This window comes from Diplodia seriata (genome assembly GCF_021436955.1).
Source record: "Diplodia seriata strain FDS-637 chromosome Unknown scaffold_7, whole genome shotgun sequence".
Lineage (NCBI taxonomy): Eukaryota > Fungi > Ascomycota > Dothideomycetes > Botryosphaeriales > Botryosphaeriaceae > Diplodia > Diplodia seriata.
Genome location: NW_027117314.1, coordinates 819,618 through 836,227, shown reverse-complemented (window position 1 = coordinate 836,227; position 16,610 = coordinate 819,618). Strand labels below are relative to the sequence as shown.

Sequence of the window (16,610 nt, the reverse complement as noted above, 5' to 3'; positions counted from 1 at the left end):
GGGCCACGGGCCACGCACCCGGCGTGCCTTCCTCGACCCCCGACCCCCCGGCGAATGCACTGTGCTCGGCTCTGCCACTCAATGGGAATTACGCGTATATGCTGTGGTCGCAAACTAGAAGCAAAACACCGCTTGCTTGGAGAAGACGGAAGGGTATAAGTAGCAAGCCCAAGCAATCCCAGTCTGAAGAAAAGCAAAAACAATCGCCCGCCCTGGACGCGAACAAGAAAAGAGAAGAGCTATGTCCATGTTCTCGTAGATGCCTCCGGCGGAATATAGGGAAAATGGAGGAGACCCCCGGCCGTGCCAGCCCTCGGCTGCGCAACGCCGCGAAAGGAAACTAAGTGTCCGCCAACGAATCGTCATGTACATGGGCCCCGAAAATGCTCGGGCCCGAAGGGGGTGAAAAGTCGAAGTGGTGGTGCCTGGAAAACGCCGTCAATCATCGTCGCAGCGTTGCCGTCCTCATTCAAATGCGCTCTCTTCTTGCACCATGCCCGGCTCTTCTCGAAGCCGCTGCAGCGAGCTCTTCCGCTGCCCGCCAAGCCCCATGTTCATCAGGAGCATCCCGCTCTCCCTCTTCCGAGCCCTCGCCTCCCGCGACGTCGAAGGCGCAAGCGCTGCGCTGTTCAGGCTTCCGTACCCCTCTCCGTAGCCATACGCCGCACTGTCGTAACTGGGTTGCATGGGGATGAAGCCTGTGTCGTAAGGCGCCGCCGGCTCCCGCATCCCCGACGGGTTGGACGAGCCCGTGCTCTGCTGCTGCTTGTGTTGCTCTTGGAACGTTCCTTGGTACGCCGGCGTGGGGAGGTCCGAGAACATCTGGTGGCGCGGAGAGCGCACCGATTCGGGCGTGAGCGGCGCCGAAACCGTAACCTCGCGCATCGGAGACGTCGCTTCGTCCTTGGCGCTGCCGAAAATGTCGTGATAGTCGGTGATGAAGAACGAGATAAGCGGCCCCGGGATGTTGAGCGTGGGGGAGAAGACAATTCCGACTGCGCAAAGTCAGCAATGGCCAGCCAAGAGATCCACCTGTGCAGCTCACCGTTCCGAATAGTCATCTTGTTGATGTCGTAGTTGTTTGTGATGTCGATCAAGAAAGATGAAAGCGCGCGCAGCAAGTCCAGGTTCACAGGCGGCAGCTTGTGAACGAGCATGTTGAAGGTATCGATCTTCTCCGACCTTTGATCCATTTCTACGGCGGGGGTTAGCTGGGCAAACGCAGGGAAGAGATTGCCGGAACATACCAAGTACTTTGAGGAAGTCCAAGTGAAGCTCCCTCGTCAGTATTGAGACGGGCAGGTCACGCAGGTACGACTTCAGCAACGAGGCCACGGCGTGGACGTCGTAGTACTCGCCTTCCAAGAGCCTGATGTCACGCTCCGTGTTGAACCGTTCCCGGAGCGCCTTGATGACGATGTTCGAACCGCTCAACCTGAAAATACCCTCTTCACGATGAGCATTCTTCGCCTTCAAGTACTCAAGGCAACGGTAGACAACTGCGGGAAGAAGGACATCGGCTCCTTCTGGCTGAGTAGCCTCGACCGCCTCGGCGAGAGGAATGCCCCAAACTGGCCGGCCTTGCTGAGGAGTTGGTTGACGCGGGGGCATGCCTTGTCCGAAGTTGCCTTGGCCCTGTCCAGGTGCGAGGTCCGTGGACGATCGTCCCCGTCCACCGCCGAACCCGAAGATGCTTCGCTTCTTGTCTTTGAGAGGAGTTTGGGTGACTAAAGATCTGTTGCCCCAAAGCTCGGCATTCTGAATCACCGCACCGTTCGTGGGGCCCGAAATAATACGGTCTGCTGGAGGGAAAGACCCTCCCAAGGGAGGAGAAGGTACACCTTCCCTGCCAACCATAATTGGCGCATCAGCCGCTACAGTGCTCTCGTAGCTTGTTCCTTGGACTTCGAGACGTCTCATTGTCTCCGGGCTTCTTTCTTTCTTCTTCTCCCGCTGCGAGCCGCTGTGTTGAGATTCCTTGCCAGACTCATTGCTGCGGGCAGACCCAGGCTCATGCATGATTTCGCCCGAAACTTGTTGACCCTTGTCTTCAGTTGACTCCACATGCTGAAGGAGGGCATCGATCCAAGCGTCTCTCTCGTCATCGCTTTCGGCGCACAGGATGTGCGATACCTTGGTGGTTGGATCTTTGCGTTTGGGTTCAAGCACCAGGAAAGCATGCCTCATCTCATCGTCTTGCTGATTCGTCTTGTTCCTGGGGTTTTGTCGTCCGATCTGTGCATTCTGAAGTTTGATAGAACCAAGTAGAGGCCCTCCCGGCGATTCAAAATATCGGAACTCCGTTCCCTCAAGCACGAAGTATCTGGCCTTCCAGCCACCAAAATTTTTGCCACGCTTGGTCAAGTAGCCCTCCTTCGTATTCTTCGTTGGTGGCGCAGTAGGATTTTCGGGAACGGACAGATTGGAGGATCGTGGAGGCTCCAGTTCAGCACCAAAAGCGTCTGTAGAGAAGAACTCGCAGAGGATTAGAGCAGCCCTTTCGCCCATGGGGGTATCAAGTATCTTGTCGAAATAGGCATTGAGAGCCGCCCTCCGCGCGTCTATTTTTGACGGGGCGTGGCCAGTAAACAAGCTTCGGTCTGGAAGTTGGCCAGTAAACTCGCAAAGCTTCTTCAAATGTTGATCCAAAGCTGGTAGAGCGTTTATTGTCTTCTCGAGACGCCATAGCTGCTTCCCATCCGAGCGGGAATGAATGGCAAGGATGAAGACCGGGTCTTCCTCGGATGGACTGGGCGCCATGAAACTGTGGCGGGATGGACGCAGGCGAGAAGAGAAGACCTTGACCTGAATGCCGGGCAGAGCATTTGGTGGCAGAAGAAGATGTGGGTACTGCTCCGACACCAGCTCCCGACTGATGCCATCCGGGGACGTTGGTTCCGATCCATTGGAACTACCCTTGTTTGATTCAGAGCTCGAGTAACCCGTTGTGGGCACTGCAAGCTTCTCGGGTTCGCTCTGCGGCAGTGGTTGGTACTGCTCCGCACGTGCAAGGTGGGGCGAGGCAACAGCAAGCGGGGTTTGCGGTGGCAAGGGAATGGGGCCTCTTGGAGCGCGCGGAGAAAGTGGCAAGCCGTTGGCACCGCGAGGAGACATGGGAGGGGACACGATGTCCTGTTTAGGGAGACGAGGGGTTGGCGCACCAGGAGGTCGGTCGCCGGGACGCGGGCTTACAGGTAAACCTGGACTCATCAGAGGGGTGCTGATGCTACGCTGAGCAACCATAGAGCCGTCGGAGCTGACAGGGCTGAGCAGCGCATTGATAGAACCGGGAGCTTGAGCGAGTCGGGGAGAGCTTGGTAATCCAAGTCCGATTGGCGATCGAGATGTCGAAGCAGCAAGCTTGGCCGTGTCGTCCGATGGTGACTGTTCTTGGCCTGGCTTGCTTTTACTCTTGCTTTTACTCTTGCTCTTGCTCTTGCTCTTCTTCGAGCTACTTCGCTCCTCGAGCTCTTTCTGTACGAGTAATTCGCGTTGTTTGTCGTCCTCTTCCCGAGTCTTCTTTCGCCCACGCTGAAATACGGGCATCATTTCGTCTACCTCTGAGACCTCCGCATATTCAGAGTCAGAGTGAGGGTCCTCAGGAGGTGGCTGCTGCATATGTTCGCTTGGGCGCTGGGGCTGCGAGAGAATGAGAGGTGCAGGCGGGCCTTTTCGTTGAGGGCGTTCCTCAGGGCTAGGGAGGCCATTGGAACCTAGAACAGGAGTAGGGGCGGTCAGTGAAAGTGAAGGAGTCTTTGTATGAAACGAGGAGTGAGCGACGGTCGTCTTGGGTGATACAGCGTCGTCATAAGAAGCATGCGAACCACTACCGACGGCCTCCTCGCGCAGCGTTCTGAGACGAAGGTCGCTCGGCTTTGCTGAATCACTTGCAGGAGGCTCGGTTGCACCACCTTGCGACTCGCCCGTCGAGGCAGAGCCTTCAAGTGGCGAGGGCTCACTGCTGGCTGGATCCTTCATGGAGGCTTCAGCGGATGCGGAATCCGTAGACTGGACCGCAGGCGACTCTGCAGACAACGGTAGCGAACCACCGTCGGGAGAGAGTTGGCCAGCCGGCGTGTTCTGCTCGACTGAAACCTTGTGATTTAGGGCGCGCACGCCGTCGGAAATGACATCCGGCGTGCTGGTGTTCCTGCCATTCAAGACAGCTTCTTGCACTTCGCTCAGTGCCGGCGAAGAGCTGTGCTCCCGATCCGGAACCTCGATTCTTTGCGCCGCGTGTGGCAAAGGCGGCACTTGAGCAAGATGTTCCTTTAGCTTCTTGCGATAGCGCTCTCGATCCTTGAGAGCGCGCTCCAAGTCTTTGTTCAAGCCCACCACCATATCCTTTTGCTTGGTGACGATCCGCCATAGCTGCTGGTTGTGATTCTCCAGACTCTGCTTCTCGCGCCAGAGATTATATAACACCGCCTCCGGAGAGCCTGCAGCCTGTATCAGGGCGGCAAAATCGGGCGTTTGTGCATTTGCCATGAGCTGGGCCGACTTGAGATTGGCGGCAGAGGCATTGGAGGATATGGAGGAGACGGCAGAGTCTATGGAGGTGTTGCGCACAGCGTTGGGCCGGGAGTCGGCGATATTAACGGGCTTGGATGCGGGCATTATGGAGGTAGGGGGAAACGGAAGGGAGAGGCCGGCGGATGCGAGCAGCGTGACGGGAACGGATCGCGGCTGCGCATATGAAGACGGTTCCGGCGCGGTGCTGCTGACGGTGGTGCTGGCCGTCTCGCAGACGGGAGGTGGAGCGCAGCGGGCAGCGGCTCGTGGCTATCGCTCTTTGGCGCGGCAAGACACGCGGTGGCCAATAGGGCGTCCAGCACTTGGCAGCTCGGTGGTCGTGGAGGCGCAGGATTGGCGGGCAGAGCCTGGCGGGCAGCAGCGGCAGCAGCAGCGCGCGGCGAGCGCGGCGGGGAGGAGGCGTCGACGCAGGGCGGGTTGGGCACGCGGGGCGTCAGGCGGTGGTGTTGGCCGTGGGTTGGGAGAGAGTGCAGAATTGGGTGTAGTAGGTGCAGGCGGGCGCAGGCGTGCGCCGAGAGAGGCCGCGGGCGCTGGGGGCGTGGAGGCTCGGCGGCGGAGGGTTCGCTGGCGGCGGCTGCGACTGGCGCAGACAGCGGACGACGACGGCGTGTCGGGCGGGCTTGGCTGGAGGACGGGGGAGATGGTGAAGAGCATGGCAGCTCCATATCCAGAGGCATATGGGCCGGGATGGCGCCCAGGCCGAGCATGCACCGTCGCTGCGCGCGCGCGACTCCACCGTCGGCTCAAACCAGGCTAGGCGGGCACGGTGCAGGCCCGAAGCGGCATATCGTGCGGCGGCGGGCTTTGCGACAGCCAGCTGTCTCGCTGTGGGGTGCTGGGGCGCTGCAGATGGTCTCGAGTTAGGCGCTCGGCTGGCCTCAGATCAGCACAACCTCTGACGCGCCTGTGCGCTGGGACCACGGCGAATGGGCGCGCTGCAGGAACAGGTCAAGGCGACTTGGCCGCGCTCCACGGCGGGCGGTTCGTCAAGGGCGCATCACAGGCGATCCTGAAACACCACCGCCGCCCAGCTCATAATGCTGCCTCTTCAGGCCGCTCCCCTGCTCATCACACGAGCGCGCCGCCCGGCGCGCGCCTGATTGGCTGCGTGGCCCCCGGGGCGTCGCGTCGCAAGTCCAACCTTCAACCATCTGACCCTCCCGGCGCGGCTGTGATCTCCACGCCTGCCCGGCCATTGGCTGCCCGTCCCACCGCGAGTGTGACGGCCCTGTGCTGCCCGCGCCTGCAGCTCCGCGCCGCCCACCACACCACCATCGCCGCCGTCAAGGGGTGCAGCCTCTCATTGCGATCGCTCGCCGCCGCGCAGAATTCGAGCAGCCCGGAGGCACGGTCCAGAACGCGGCCGGCACAAGCCGGGCGGTGATGAGCGCCTGCACATGGACGAGAACGGCCAGGCTGGGGCAGACGCAGGGAGGAGCAGGCGGGCTGCCGCGCAAAATACCATCAAGACGCCATAAGCCGGCGCCTCCTCCCTCGGCGAGCTCGTGCGGGCCCTGGCCGGCCATATTTCGCAACGCCTGCTGGCCCGCGCCGCCCCGCCCACCTGCGCTGCTGCTTCCATTGACGGGGCGGAGCCGATGAGTGCCGCTGTGGCGCTGCCCAGGCAGCACGCAGTAGCGGCGGCCGTGCAGGCCGGCTCGTGGCTCATGTGCGCCGCTTCGGGCAACTCGTCCATCGTCTTGGAGAGCATGCCCTCTCTGCCCTTCCCGGCGCTGCTTGTCCTGCGGTCTGCGGTCCGCCGGCGCCCCGGGGCGGTTACCTACCTAGCGCCATGTTGGGTCGAGGCTGCAATTTCAATCGCACCTGGCAGTAACCGACGACCAATTTCCACCGCGTCCATCAGCAACAGCACCAGCACCACGAGGCCCCGGCGCCGGCCCCTCGCCCTCCCCGCGCGCCGTAGCGCCCGTCTCAGGGCGGGCTTCGACATCTCCCGTCAGACAACAATTATAGAACATGGATTTGACACGCAATTGCTGGCTCACACGATGCGTTATGGAGCCACTGCGTTGCGAGCGGCGCGGACGACCTGGACACAAGACATCCCTTGTGTTGACTCGGCCCTGGCTGCTCGCTGCCACTGTCGCAACGAGGCTGAAAAGTAGCCGTTGAGGCGGCTGACGCTATCGCCTACAGCCATGATGCCGGCGACCTCCCGGCGCAAGATTCGGAGCAAACAGCGACGATCGCCGTCTTTGCCACTGTCGCAGCCCTCGGATATCGCGCATCAATCTTCTGGTGACCGTCAATCGGTCCGCTTCTCAGAAGTGGCGTCGACAGCTTATCATGGGATACCTTCGCTTGAGGTATGACTGATGCGGGTCCTGCCTGCGCATGCCCCGGACCCCAAAGCTACAACAACGGCCCACGCGGTGCTCGCCATCTTAGACGAGCCGGCAGCCGGCTCGTATGTATATGCGTCCATTGATGCTTGAGCGCTCGGCCCGGCTCACATTGATTCATCGCTGAGATTGTGGCGCATCGGCTCGAGCAGCTGGTGGCGCAGCGATCTGGTGTTGGCTTGGACGCCGCGCCGACCAGAGATTTCCTGGCAGACTCTCGGGCGGATCTGGTGATCTTTCAGCTGGAACTTATCCTTATAACCCGAAGATTCACGATTTGCACCGCCACCCAAACCATCGAGATGCACTATCCGACAGTCGCGGCACCGCATCCGACACGCCGCCTCGCCCGCATCCGCTCTTGCCCACCCGCCCGGGGTACAACACCATGACGTCCCCTAGCCCTCAACCCTCCCACCACCCGCTCCATTCCATCTAGAGGCTGTCCACGGGGACCACCAGCAACCATGCCTTTCCTCAGCCTCGGCTACAAGCGCCTGCACTACACCGACTACCGCCCCGCCGCCCCCGAGCGCGAGACCATCGTGCTGCACCACGGCCTCGGCTCGTCGCAGAACTTCTACACGCCCATCGTGCCCGCCCTGACGGCCGCCGGCCTGCGCGTCGTGACCTTCGACGCCACGGGCGCCGGCCGCTCGCCCTACACCCAGGTCGAGCAGTCGGTCGCGACCCTGGCCGCCGACGTGCTGGCCGTGCTCGACGCCCTCGCCGTCCGCAAGGCCATCGTCGCCGGCCACTCCATGGGCGGAATGGTGGCCGCCCACCTGGCCGCCACGGCTGCCGACCGCGTCGTCGCCGCCGTGCTGATCGGGCCCGTCTACCCCTCGCCCGCCGTCGCCGCCGTCTTCGCCAAGCGCATCGAGACGGTCGAGCGCGACGGCATGGAGCCCATGGCCAACACCATCCCCGCCGCCGCCACCGCCCAGCACGCCTCGCCCGTCGCCCGCGCCTTTGTGCGCGAGCTGCTGCTCGCCCAGGACCGCTGGGGCTACGTCTCCAACTGCCGCGTCATCGCCAACGCCGTGCCGCCCGCCTACGCCGACGTCCGCGTGCCCGTGCTGCTGCTCGCCGGCGACGAGGACAAGTCGGCCCCGCTCGACATGTGCAAGAAGCAGTTCGACGAGCTCGCCACCGACGAGAAGCGCCTCGAGATCCTGCCCGGCGTCGGCCACTGGCACTGCATCGAGGCTCCCGACGCCGTGAGCGCCAAGATTGTCGACTTTTACCACCAGATCCAATGATGTGAGAAAAAGCACCTGTAGTCGAAACCACGAGAAAGACTCGCTGTATACCTTACTATTACAAGAGCGGTGGACCCGGTCCAGTGCTTTTCCCTGTACATGATACCAAGAGGGAAAAAAAAATTGTTCAAGGTTGAGAAGTGGTAGGCGAGCAGAAAAATAGAGAGCAGAAGAAAATGGAACACAAACCAACAGGAATGAACACGCCACTTTTTTTTATATATATAGAACGGGGAAGGTTAACAGAAAAAGGCACGCCTTCTTTACGCCCGCTTCCTTCTACATGATTTCCAATACCCCCGGCGTCTAAACATGTCTTTGTTCCTTCCAGCGCTTGAACGAGTTGCCTTGCCTTCATGATCATTTGCCCCCCCAACCCTTGCCACGCCGCCGAAATTCCCAAATACGCGCCGTACCGGTTTCCAAAATGCTACGAATCAACGATGCCACCCGTGCGCGCGTGCTTTTTAAAAAATCAAGAAACTTTGCCCTTCGCATTCCCAACCGCAAGAGAATCGCTCCCACCCCTCCCAGATGCGCCACGCTAGAAAGATGATTTGCAAGCTCTCTAATGCAGATGGAAACGCAAACGCGATGCCAAGAAACAGAAAAGGGAAATGAAAAGCAGCCGTTACATGAGGAGAAAAAGTGGGGGGGATCCAGGAAGAGGGTCACAAGGCGGCTCCCATCCTGGTCTTTCGCCTGTCAATCGTTGCTTCTTTCCGTTGGGGGGTATCTAGCTTTTTCCCGTTCATGACATCCACGACTCCGCGCAACCGATGACCGACCGACCGACCGACCATCGGAGAAGCTGAAATGAAAATGGAATACAACTTGTGCTGTTCGTCCAGAAAAGCTCTCTTATCCTAGGAGGGGCCTCTAGCGGGGAAGATATAGACAATAGCATTCCGTCGTCATTACATGCGGCATGCCCCCCAAAAAGGAAAAAGGAACCTCACAGACCCTCAGCTCTTATGGGCGTGGGGACGTCCAGACTATACAATCATCGTCCTCTTACTTCGTCGCTTCGCCGTCAGTGTGCTGACGATTGGCTTCGGACAGGCGGATCTCAGTCAACGATTCGCGAGATACACTAGGCCTGGTGGAAGACTGGCTGCTGGCAGGTCGCTTCACTATTGTAGCAACCGAGGATGCTGAAGACGACGATGAGGCTGTTTGCGCATTCTCGGCTTTTTGGACCTCCACCGAGTTGTTCTGCACCGCAGGTTGGCGCATGTCGCCGGTAAGGGCCGGGCTTGTGGTCTCCTCGCGTGGCGATTGGGATTGTGTGGCCTCTTGAAGCACGCTTTGGGCAAGCTCGGCGGCCTCTTGCTGGAGGTTGGGGATCTGCTTTGGCGACTGCGAAAGGTACGACTCGAGGAGAGTCTTGAGTGTCGCCGCGCGGACCGGCTTCGCAAGATAGTTGTTCATGCCAACCTCCAGGCACTTCTCCTTGTCTCCGCTGATTGCGCTGGCTGTCATGGCTATGATGAGGATCTCACGCACAACCGGGTCCTGATGCCGCCGGATCTCCTTGGTTGCATCATAGCCGTCCAGGACGGGCATCTGCACATCCATGAGCACGAGGTGATACGGATCGTTCTCCGCCACAGCCTTCTCCAGTGCCTCGATAGTCTTCTTGCCGTCGCCGAACGCCTCGCATCGGAAGCCGAGCTTCTTGACGAACGAGATGGCAATGCGTTGGTTGATGGCGTTATCTTCAGCAATGGCCACCCTGATTTGTTCTCGAGGGAGCTTGGGGAGACTCTTGTGCGATGATGGCATGCCCATCCGATCCGACGTCTGCTCTCCGCCCTCCTCCTGTGTCGGCGGGGGCGGTGAGGATGAATCAACCGCGTCCTTCTTGGACACCTTCTCGAACTTGAGCGAGAAGGAAACCGTTGTTCCGTTTCCAGGCGTGCTATTCAGCCAGATCTTGCCCCCCATGGTGGTCTCGATGATGGCCTTGACGATGCTGAGACCGAGGCCGGTGCCTTGGTAGCTTCTGTTGCTCGCGTCCTCGACTTGCGAGAAAGGCAAGAAGAGCTTCTTTTGCTGCTCCTCGGAGATTCCAATGCCCGTGTCGGAAACGCTGAAGTTGACGTTCAGGTACCGCTCATCCTCCGAGATTGTCCTGGCTTCCACTGTAACCGTGCCCTTGGAGGTGAACTTGTAACTGTTGGAAAGCAAGTTCATGAAGATCTGGTGGAGCCTGACCGGGTCTCCCAGCACAAAGAGCTCGGTGTTGATGTCAAGGCGGACAACCGTCTCAAGTCCGCGCTCCAAGTTGGTGAACGACAACGCTCGCACCACTTCGCTGATGGTTTCGGTGAGAGAGACGGGCACTGTGATTAGCTTCATCTTCCCGGCGTCGAGCTTGCTGAAGTCAAGCAGGTCGTTGATGACAGAGAGCAGCGTGTCAGCACAGACACGGATGCTGTTGGCATAGCCCTCCTGCTCCGAGTTCAGACTGCTGCCCTTCAGCAGCTCGCTCATGCCGATGACGCCGTTGAGGGGGGTGCGCAGTTCGTGCGAGACGTTTGCAAGGAACAGAGACTTGGCCTTGGCGGCTTCTTCCTTCATCTTCATGTTCTGGATCGCCACGGCTTCAGCCTCCTTCGCCTTGAGCTCCGCAGCCCGCGCTTGGGCAAGCGATTGCTTCTGCATCTCGAGCATCGCCACGTTGCTGGCGCTAACTTCGCGGACCTTCTTGAACAGCAGCGCGTTTGCGAGGGATACCGACACCGAATTGACCAGCAGACGCAGAACGGTCAAGTTGCGCTCCGAGAACTGGTTGGGGGCGCCTTCGCAATAGATGGATCCAAGCAGATGGTTGTCTCCGTGGAGAATGGGGATCGCGATGACTGCTCGCCCGTCCGGATTGCGTCGGCGGTAGGCATCCGTCACGTTCGAAAAGCGCTCGTCTTCAAGCAGGTTCTGCACAAAGACGGTTTCCCTGAAGCGGAGGACGTACAACGTCACCTGCCTGGCCACCTGGTCTTCGACCGACTCAAGAGTCTGGCCGCCAGGATACTTGGTCACGCCGTCGGGCCCGCCAGTGGCCGCAATGCTCCACCCAAGCTTGTCGTCTTCGGTGACGATGGCTGCGAGCTCGGCGCCGGTAGACTCGAGGATGATCTCGGTCATCTTCGCCAAGAGGTTGTCGACTTGCAGCTCGGATGCGAGCACTTGACTGGACTCGAGGATGCCTGTCAGGTCAATCACGTCCAAGCCAACGGCAGAGAAGCCTCCGGGCAGGTCGCCATGGGTGTCGGTCCTCCTGACCGCTGTCGGGTTGGGCGTCGGGGCAAGCCAGGCCTCAGTGCGGTCTGCCGAAGTTTCCGGCGCAATCTGGTTGGTGTGCTTCTCCAGCTTGTACGCCGTGTTGCCCGTGTCCACAATGTCTGTTTGGCAGGCAACGTCAACCGTCTCAATCCCGCCTTCGCTGTTCAGCAGCCATTCAAACTTCTGACCCACATGTTCGAGGACTCCGACAGCCCCGGTGTTGGAATAGCAGCGAAGACTGTCGGTGAGGAGGCGCCTCGCTGGTCTGCGAGCCCCGCGCCTCACCAGGAAGGCTGCGTAGAGCTCGTATGCGAGCCCCTGGTCGAGCATGTACCCATCCAGATCCGCGAAGTCCAGTGATTGTTCGTAGCATTTTGACGCAGGCGAGTAGTCGCAGATCAGGTCATAGTATTCGGCGTCGAGAATGGCAAGGTAGAGGCGGAAATTGACGTCGTTGTAGTTCGCCGCGACCCGGATCTTTTCGGTAAAGGATACGATGCGTTGCAGAAGCGCTTCTCGGCCTTCGCGGTCGGGGTTCTCGCGACACGCGGCAATGTAGGAGAGTGAGAGATGGAAGAGATTGGAGTAGTAGATGCGCATGCACCAGCAGCCTTCCATCATCGGCAGCAGCGTCTCGCCCAGGGCGATTGCCGCCTCGATATGGCCGAAGCGGAACAAGCTGTTCAGCATATAGCTGTAGTAGACGGTCTTAGGCCGCTTGGGATTCGACGCCCGCTTCTCCACGAAGGCAAGGTATTCGGACGTCTTGTGTTGGTCATCGCTGTGCACCAGCTCGGGATCCTTGGTCATTGTTTTGCCCTGGAGAGCGCGGGCGTACTGGCGCGCTGAAATGAGAAAAACGCCGCCGCGGAGATCCTCTTGCCAGTTCGCAAAGTCGCCGGGAGATTCGTTGATCCACGCCTCAACCTCTGAGATGGGATGGCCCGACCAGATCCTGAAGCAGGCGCTGATGCCCATGTTCAGAATAGAGAGAATGCGATCGGCCGAGATCATTGTCGCGTTTAGGGCGCGGTCGAGGATGGGAAGCTGATCCTTGACGTGCGTCTGCAGGTGGCCGATGAACAAGGCGTGTAACGTTTCACCGCGGCCGATCGTGTACATGTCCTCGTGGAAGATAGAGAAGAGCTTCTTGGCTATCTCGCCTATTTCGATGCCGAATTTGGTCATGCCGAAGCGGCCGGCTGCGATGCTGCCAAGGTGGACGTAGCCGAGCGCGGCCTGGGGGAAGTTGCCCCGTGTCTGGTGCAGATCTACCATGATCATGCTCATCTGGTAGAACAGTCTCGAATCAGTCCAGAACGCGGCACTCGCCATTTCCACGAGGACGGCCCCCATAGCAAGAAGCTTGGGGTCCGAGGTCAACGGTCTTGAGAGAAGCTGTATTCTGTCGCACTGCTGTAAGGCCGCGCACATGACTTGGAACTGCTTGTCGCACTCCTCCCACGACTTCTCCTCCACACGTAGACCCAGCTCTGTCAGGCATTGCCTGAGGGCCTCAAAGGCGGCAAACGAGTCGCCTCGCATGGCAAAGATGCGTGACTGCAGCACCCAGCTGGGCGCCTTGTCCACTGCTGACTTGGCATTGGCAAAAATGGTTTGACAGAGGCCGAGCGCAGGTTCGAAGAAGCCCTGGTACCAATAGCATTCAGCCGAACGAGTGTAGATGTTCAGCGTCTCCCGATAGTCGACATCTTCGGCCGACTCGTCCCACGGGCTGTCCTGGAGAAGGTTGAAACACCGCGTGTAGTAGAACAGCCCCGTGGAGCGTGCTCCAGCGTCGCAAGCGTTTTCCGCTGCTTGTTGCAGAGCGTTCCTATACAGCGCACGGATCTTGACGCGGCCTCTGATCAGCTCCGAGGCACACGCCACGTGCCGCGCTCTGGTGAACAGGGACTTGGAGCTTGTTGTTGTGTTATCTTGGTAGGCCTGCTCGATCATCGTCTTGGAAATTGCAAAGTGCATCTCGTTCTGATTGAAGTTTTCGCTTTCGATGAGCAACTGGGAAGCCTGCATGTACCTGTCATGCGCGAAGCGGAAGCGATCCTCGTCTTCTCCAGACATGACGAGATATGCAGCGATCGCTCCTTCGATGCCATCCACCGCGTCCTCGTCGGTAACGGGGAGGCCCTCGGCGTTGCCCGCGTGCTTGCCCTGCATGAGTTGTTTGACAATGTTGAACGAGAAGGTGCTCCCGATCAGCGAAGCCCAGGCGAGGAGGTAGCGGGTGACCTGGGGCAGCTCCTGCAGGCGCTTTACAATAAAGTCATTGTTCATGCGCGAGCCGTAGGCGGTCGACTTGAATTCGGCAAAGACCTTGTCGAGATCGAAATGCCAGGCAGAGTCCCGCCACGAGTAATACAGGCACTTCTTGCGATAGCACGTGTCCAGCATCTCACGCACGAAAAAGGGGCTTCCGCCCGTCTTCTCTTGGATGGTGGCGACCAGAGGCAGACAGTACTCGGGATCTCGGTGGAGCGTCTCGGCGACAAAGTTTGCCGTGTCTACCTCGGAGAAAGGCTGCAGTACAATCCTTTTGATGCTGATGAGGATTAGAGCTGCAGGCAGTGGGGGAAGACTGCGGACTTACTTGGTTGCGTTGTCGAGCAGCGCCTTGATGCCCGCCGTGAGCTTGTCCTCTTCGCGGTAGGTGAGGATCATGACCAGCGGCAGCCGGTTGTGGACGATGGCTTGGATCAGCTCCAGGCTCTCGTCGTCGGCAAACTGCAGGTCGTCGATGCAGAAGCAGATGGACTGCTGACGGGCCAGCATGCGCAGCACGTCGATGAAGGTGCTCACCACGCGCGAGGCGTTGCGGCCGGTGATGGTGCTCGAGAAGGAGGCATGCTGGTGGGCAATGTCGGGCACCGTGGCTTTGGCAATGTTGCCTAGCAGCCACTCGGGGAGATCGAGGTAGGAGTGCAGGATGGGCCACACGGGCTGGACGTGGGCGCGCACGTGGTTGTGGAAGTCGGTCGAGATGTTGGATTCGGAGAATATCTGGCGGAAGAGCGACGACATGAGCCTCAGCACGGGGTCGAAGGGCGCACGTTTTGCTTGGTCGAACTGCAGGCTGTCAGCATACCTTACCGGTCTTTCTTGGCCTGCCATAGCGGATGGATTAGGGGCATTGCGTACCTTTGTCGTGGCAAAGTAGAAGCCGCGGCCACGCACGACGGGCTGCACCGACTGGATCAGGCTCGACTTGCCGTAGCCGCCCAGGCCGGCGACGGCGATCAGCTCGCAGTGCGTCTTCTTGCGGAGGCGATGGTGGTGGCGCAGCTGGCCGGCGGGGTCGTCGCTCGACGAGGAGGCATTCTGGGCCGACGAGGCGCGGCGGTCGACGCTGCTCCAGTTGGACGACTGCCAGCTCTCGGTCGAGGGCCGGTGCTCGGACGGCTCGGCCAGGGACACGGAAGCCTCTGAGTTGTTGCGCGGGGTGCGGCCGTCGTTGCGATGCTCCGAGCCCCTAGAGCTGGTACTCTCGGAGCGCACGTCAGCAATGTCGTCGAGCACGGGATTGTCCAGCCGCGAGCTCAGCGACGACCCGGAGGTGGAACCAAAGCTATACAAACTCTTCTTGAGCGACGGATGCTGGCTCTTGGACACGCGGTCGACCACGTCCAGGATGATCTGCCGCTCGCGGTCGCGGCCAATCAGGCGCGCGGGCAGGCTGAAGAAGCTGGACACGTCCTTGGTCGCAACCTTGAACGTCTTCAGCAGCTCGACGTCACCGTCGCAGAGGATGCGATTCAGCTCGAACAGGTCGTACTTGAGCCCCGACACCGAGTTGTAGCGCTCCTCGATGTTCTTGGCCGTCATCTTGGCCACGACCTGCGACAGCGCCTCGGGGATGTCCATCCGCTTGGACGACACGGGCGGGATGCGGCGCGACAGCACGCTCTGCATGATCTCCAACGGCTTGTCGCCCTCGAAGGCCGGCTCGCCCGTCAACATCGTCTGCACAAAGTCAGCCCTACGCCACACATGCACGCGCGCCACTCGCCAGCCCACTTACCCAAAACAGAATGCCGAGGCTGTAGATGTCGGTGCGTGTGTCTGGCTCTGCAGGTAGCCGGCCCGTCTGCTCAGGGGCGATGAACTGCAGCTTGTGCTCGACGCCCAGCTCACGGCTGAGGGTGCTCCAGCCGGCAGACGTCAGCCCGTTCTCGAAGCTCCGCGACCCCGAGCCAAAGTTCAGCATGCGCACCTCGCCCGTCTCCTGGTTGAAGTGGAAGGCATCGCCGCGGATCTCGCCGTGCACCAGCTTCTTGGTGTTGTGGAGGATCTCCAGCGACTCGGAGGCGCCAGTGGCGAAGCGCATGAACAGCTGCAGCGGGATCTGCATGCTGGTCTTGGTGCCGGGCGGGGCCTGCCATTTTGCAATGCGGTAGAAGGCGGGGCCCAGGTCGACGATGTCGCGGATGTAGTTATCGCCGGGCGACTCGAAGATGGACACGATCAGCGTGTCGCTGCCGGGGCGGGCGGGCAGGCGCACCAGCTCGACGGGACGCACAAAGTGCTTGCAGTCGGTGTCGCAGTCGCTCACGATGGACTTGGCAAGGGCGAACTCGCGCTCCAGGCGCAGGATGTGGTTGGAGACGCGGGCAACGACGCGGCGGCGGCGCGGGGCGGCGCCATGGGGCTGCGCGGTCAAAGAGGCGGCGTTGGCCTCGCTGTTGGACGAGCGATGCGAGCGCAGCACAGGCTTGGGGTCGGAGCCGGTGGAGAAGCTATGCGAGGTGAGGGCGCGGTTGGGGAGCTGCGGCTGCGGCTTCACGGGGTGCTGGTAACCGAAGAAGTGCCAGTTGTCGTAGGACTGGGAGGGAGGCGTCAGTGGCGACGGCCAGGGCGGCTTAGGGGCGAGAGCGCAGACTCACGCTGTGGAAGGGCTCGGTGTCCGTGTCCCACACGTAGCCGGGCAGTTCGGCCAGGCGCAGCAGGGCCTGGCGGGCGACGCGGCTGGTTGGCGGAGCGTCGTCGTCCATGGTCGACGCGTGGCGATGGCAGGCTGCTCAATTCATGGCGGTGGCCCGGCGGGGGCGCGCGTGGCAGGCGGATTGATGGGCGCGGGGCGACGGGGACGGCGGCATGGGCCGGCGGCGAGAGGCTTGGTGCAGTGCTGGCCTGGTGTTGAGCCGGGTGGATG

General features: G+C 60.6%; 3 protein-coding genes across 3 annotated transcripts; 1 reads left to right on the top strand and 2 right to left on the bottom strand.

Moving 5' to 3' along the window:
- Window positions 1-465: 465 nt before the first annotated feature.
- On the bottom strand, window positions 466-4,617 carry BEM3 (Rho GTPase activating protein; the record flags this gene model as incomplete). Its single annotated transcript, XM_066778446.1, has 3 exons — window positions 466-995; window positions 1,046-1,195; window positions 1,248-4,617. 3 exons carry the CDS (start codon window positions 4,615-4,617, stop codon window positions 466-468), a joined length of 4,050 nt encoding a protein of 1,349 aa, XP_066630883.1.
- A 2,746-nt stretch (window positions 4,618-7,363) lies between these two features.
- On the top strand, window positions 7,364-8,158 carry SLS55_007019 (uncharacterized protein; the record flags this gene model as incomplete). Its single annotated transcript, XM_066778445.1, has 1 exon — window positions 7,364-8,158. One exon carries the CDS (start codon window positions 7,364-7,366, stop codon window positions 8,156-8,158), a length of 795 nt encoding a protein of 264 aa, XP_066630882.1.
- Window positions 8,159-9,172: 1,014 nt separating this feature from the next.
- On the bottom strand, window positions 9,173-16,449 carry CHK1 (Chk1 protein kinase; the record flags this gene model as incomplete). Its single annotated transcript, XM_066778444.1, has 5 exons — window positions 9,173-14,003; window positions 14,052-14,527; window positions 14,600-15,421; window positions 15,480-16,280; window positions 16,342-16,449. 5 exons carry the CDS (start codon window positions 16,447-16,449, stop codon window positions 9,173-9,175), a joined length of 7,038 nt encoding a protein of 2,345 aa, XP_066630881.1.
- Between the last annotated feature and the right edge of the window lie 161 nt (window positions 16,450-16,610).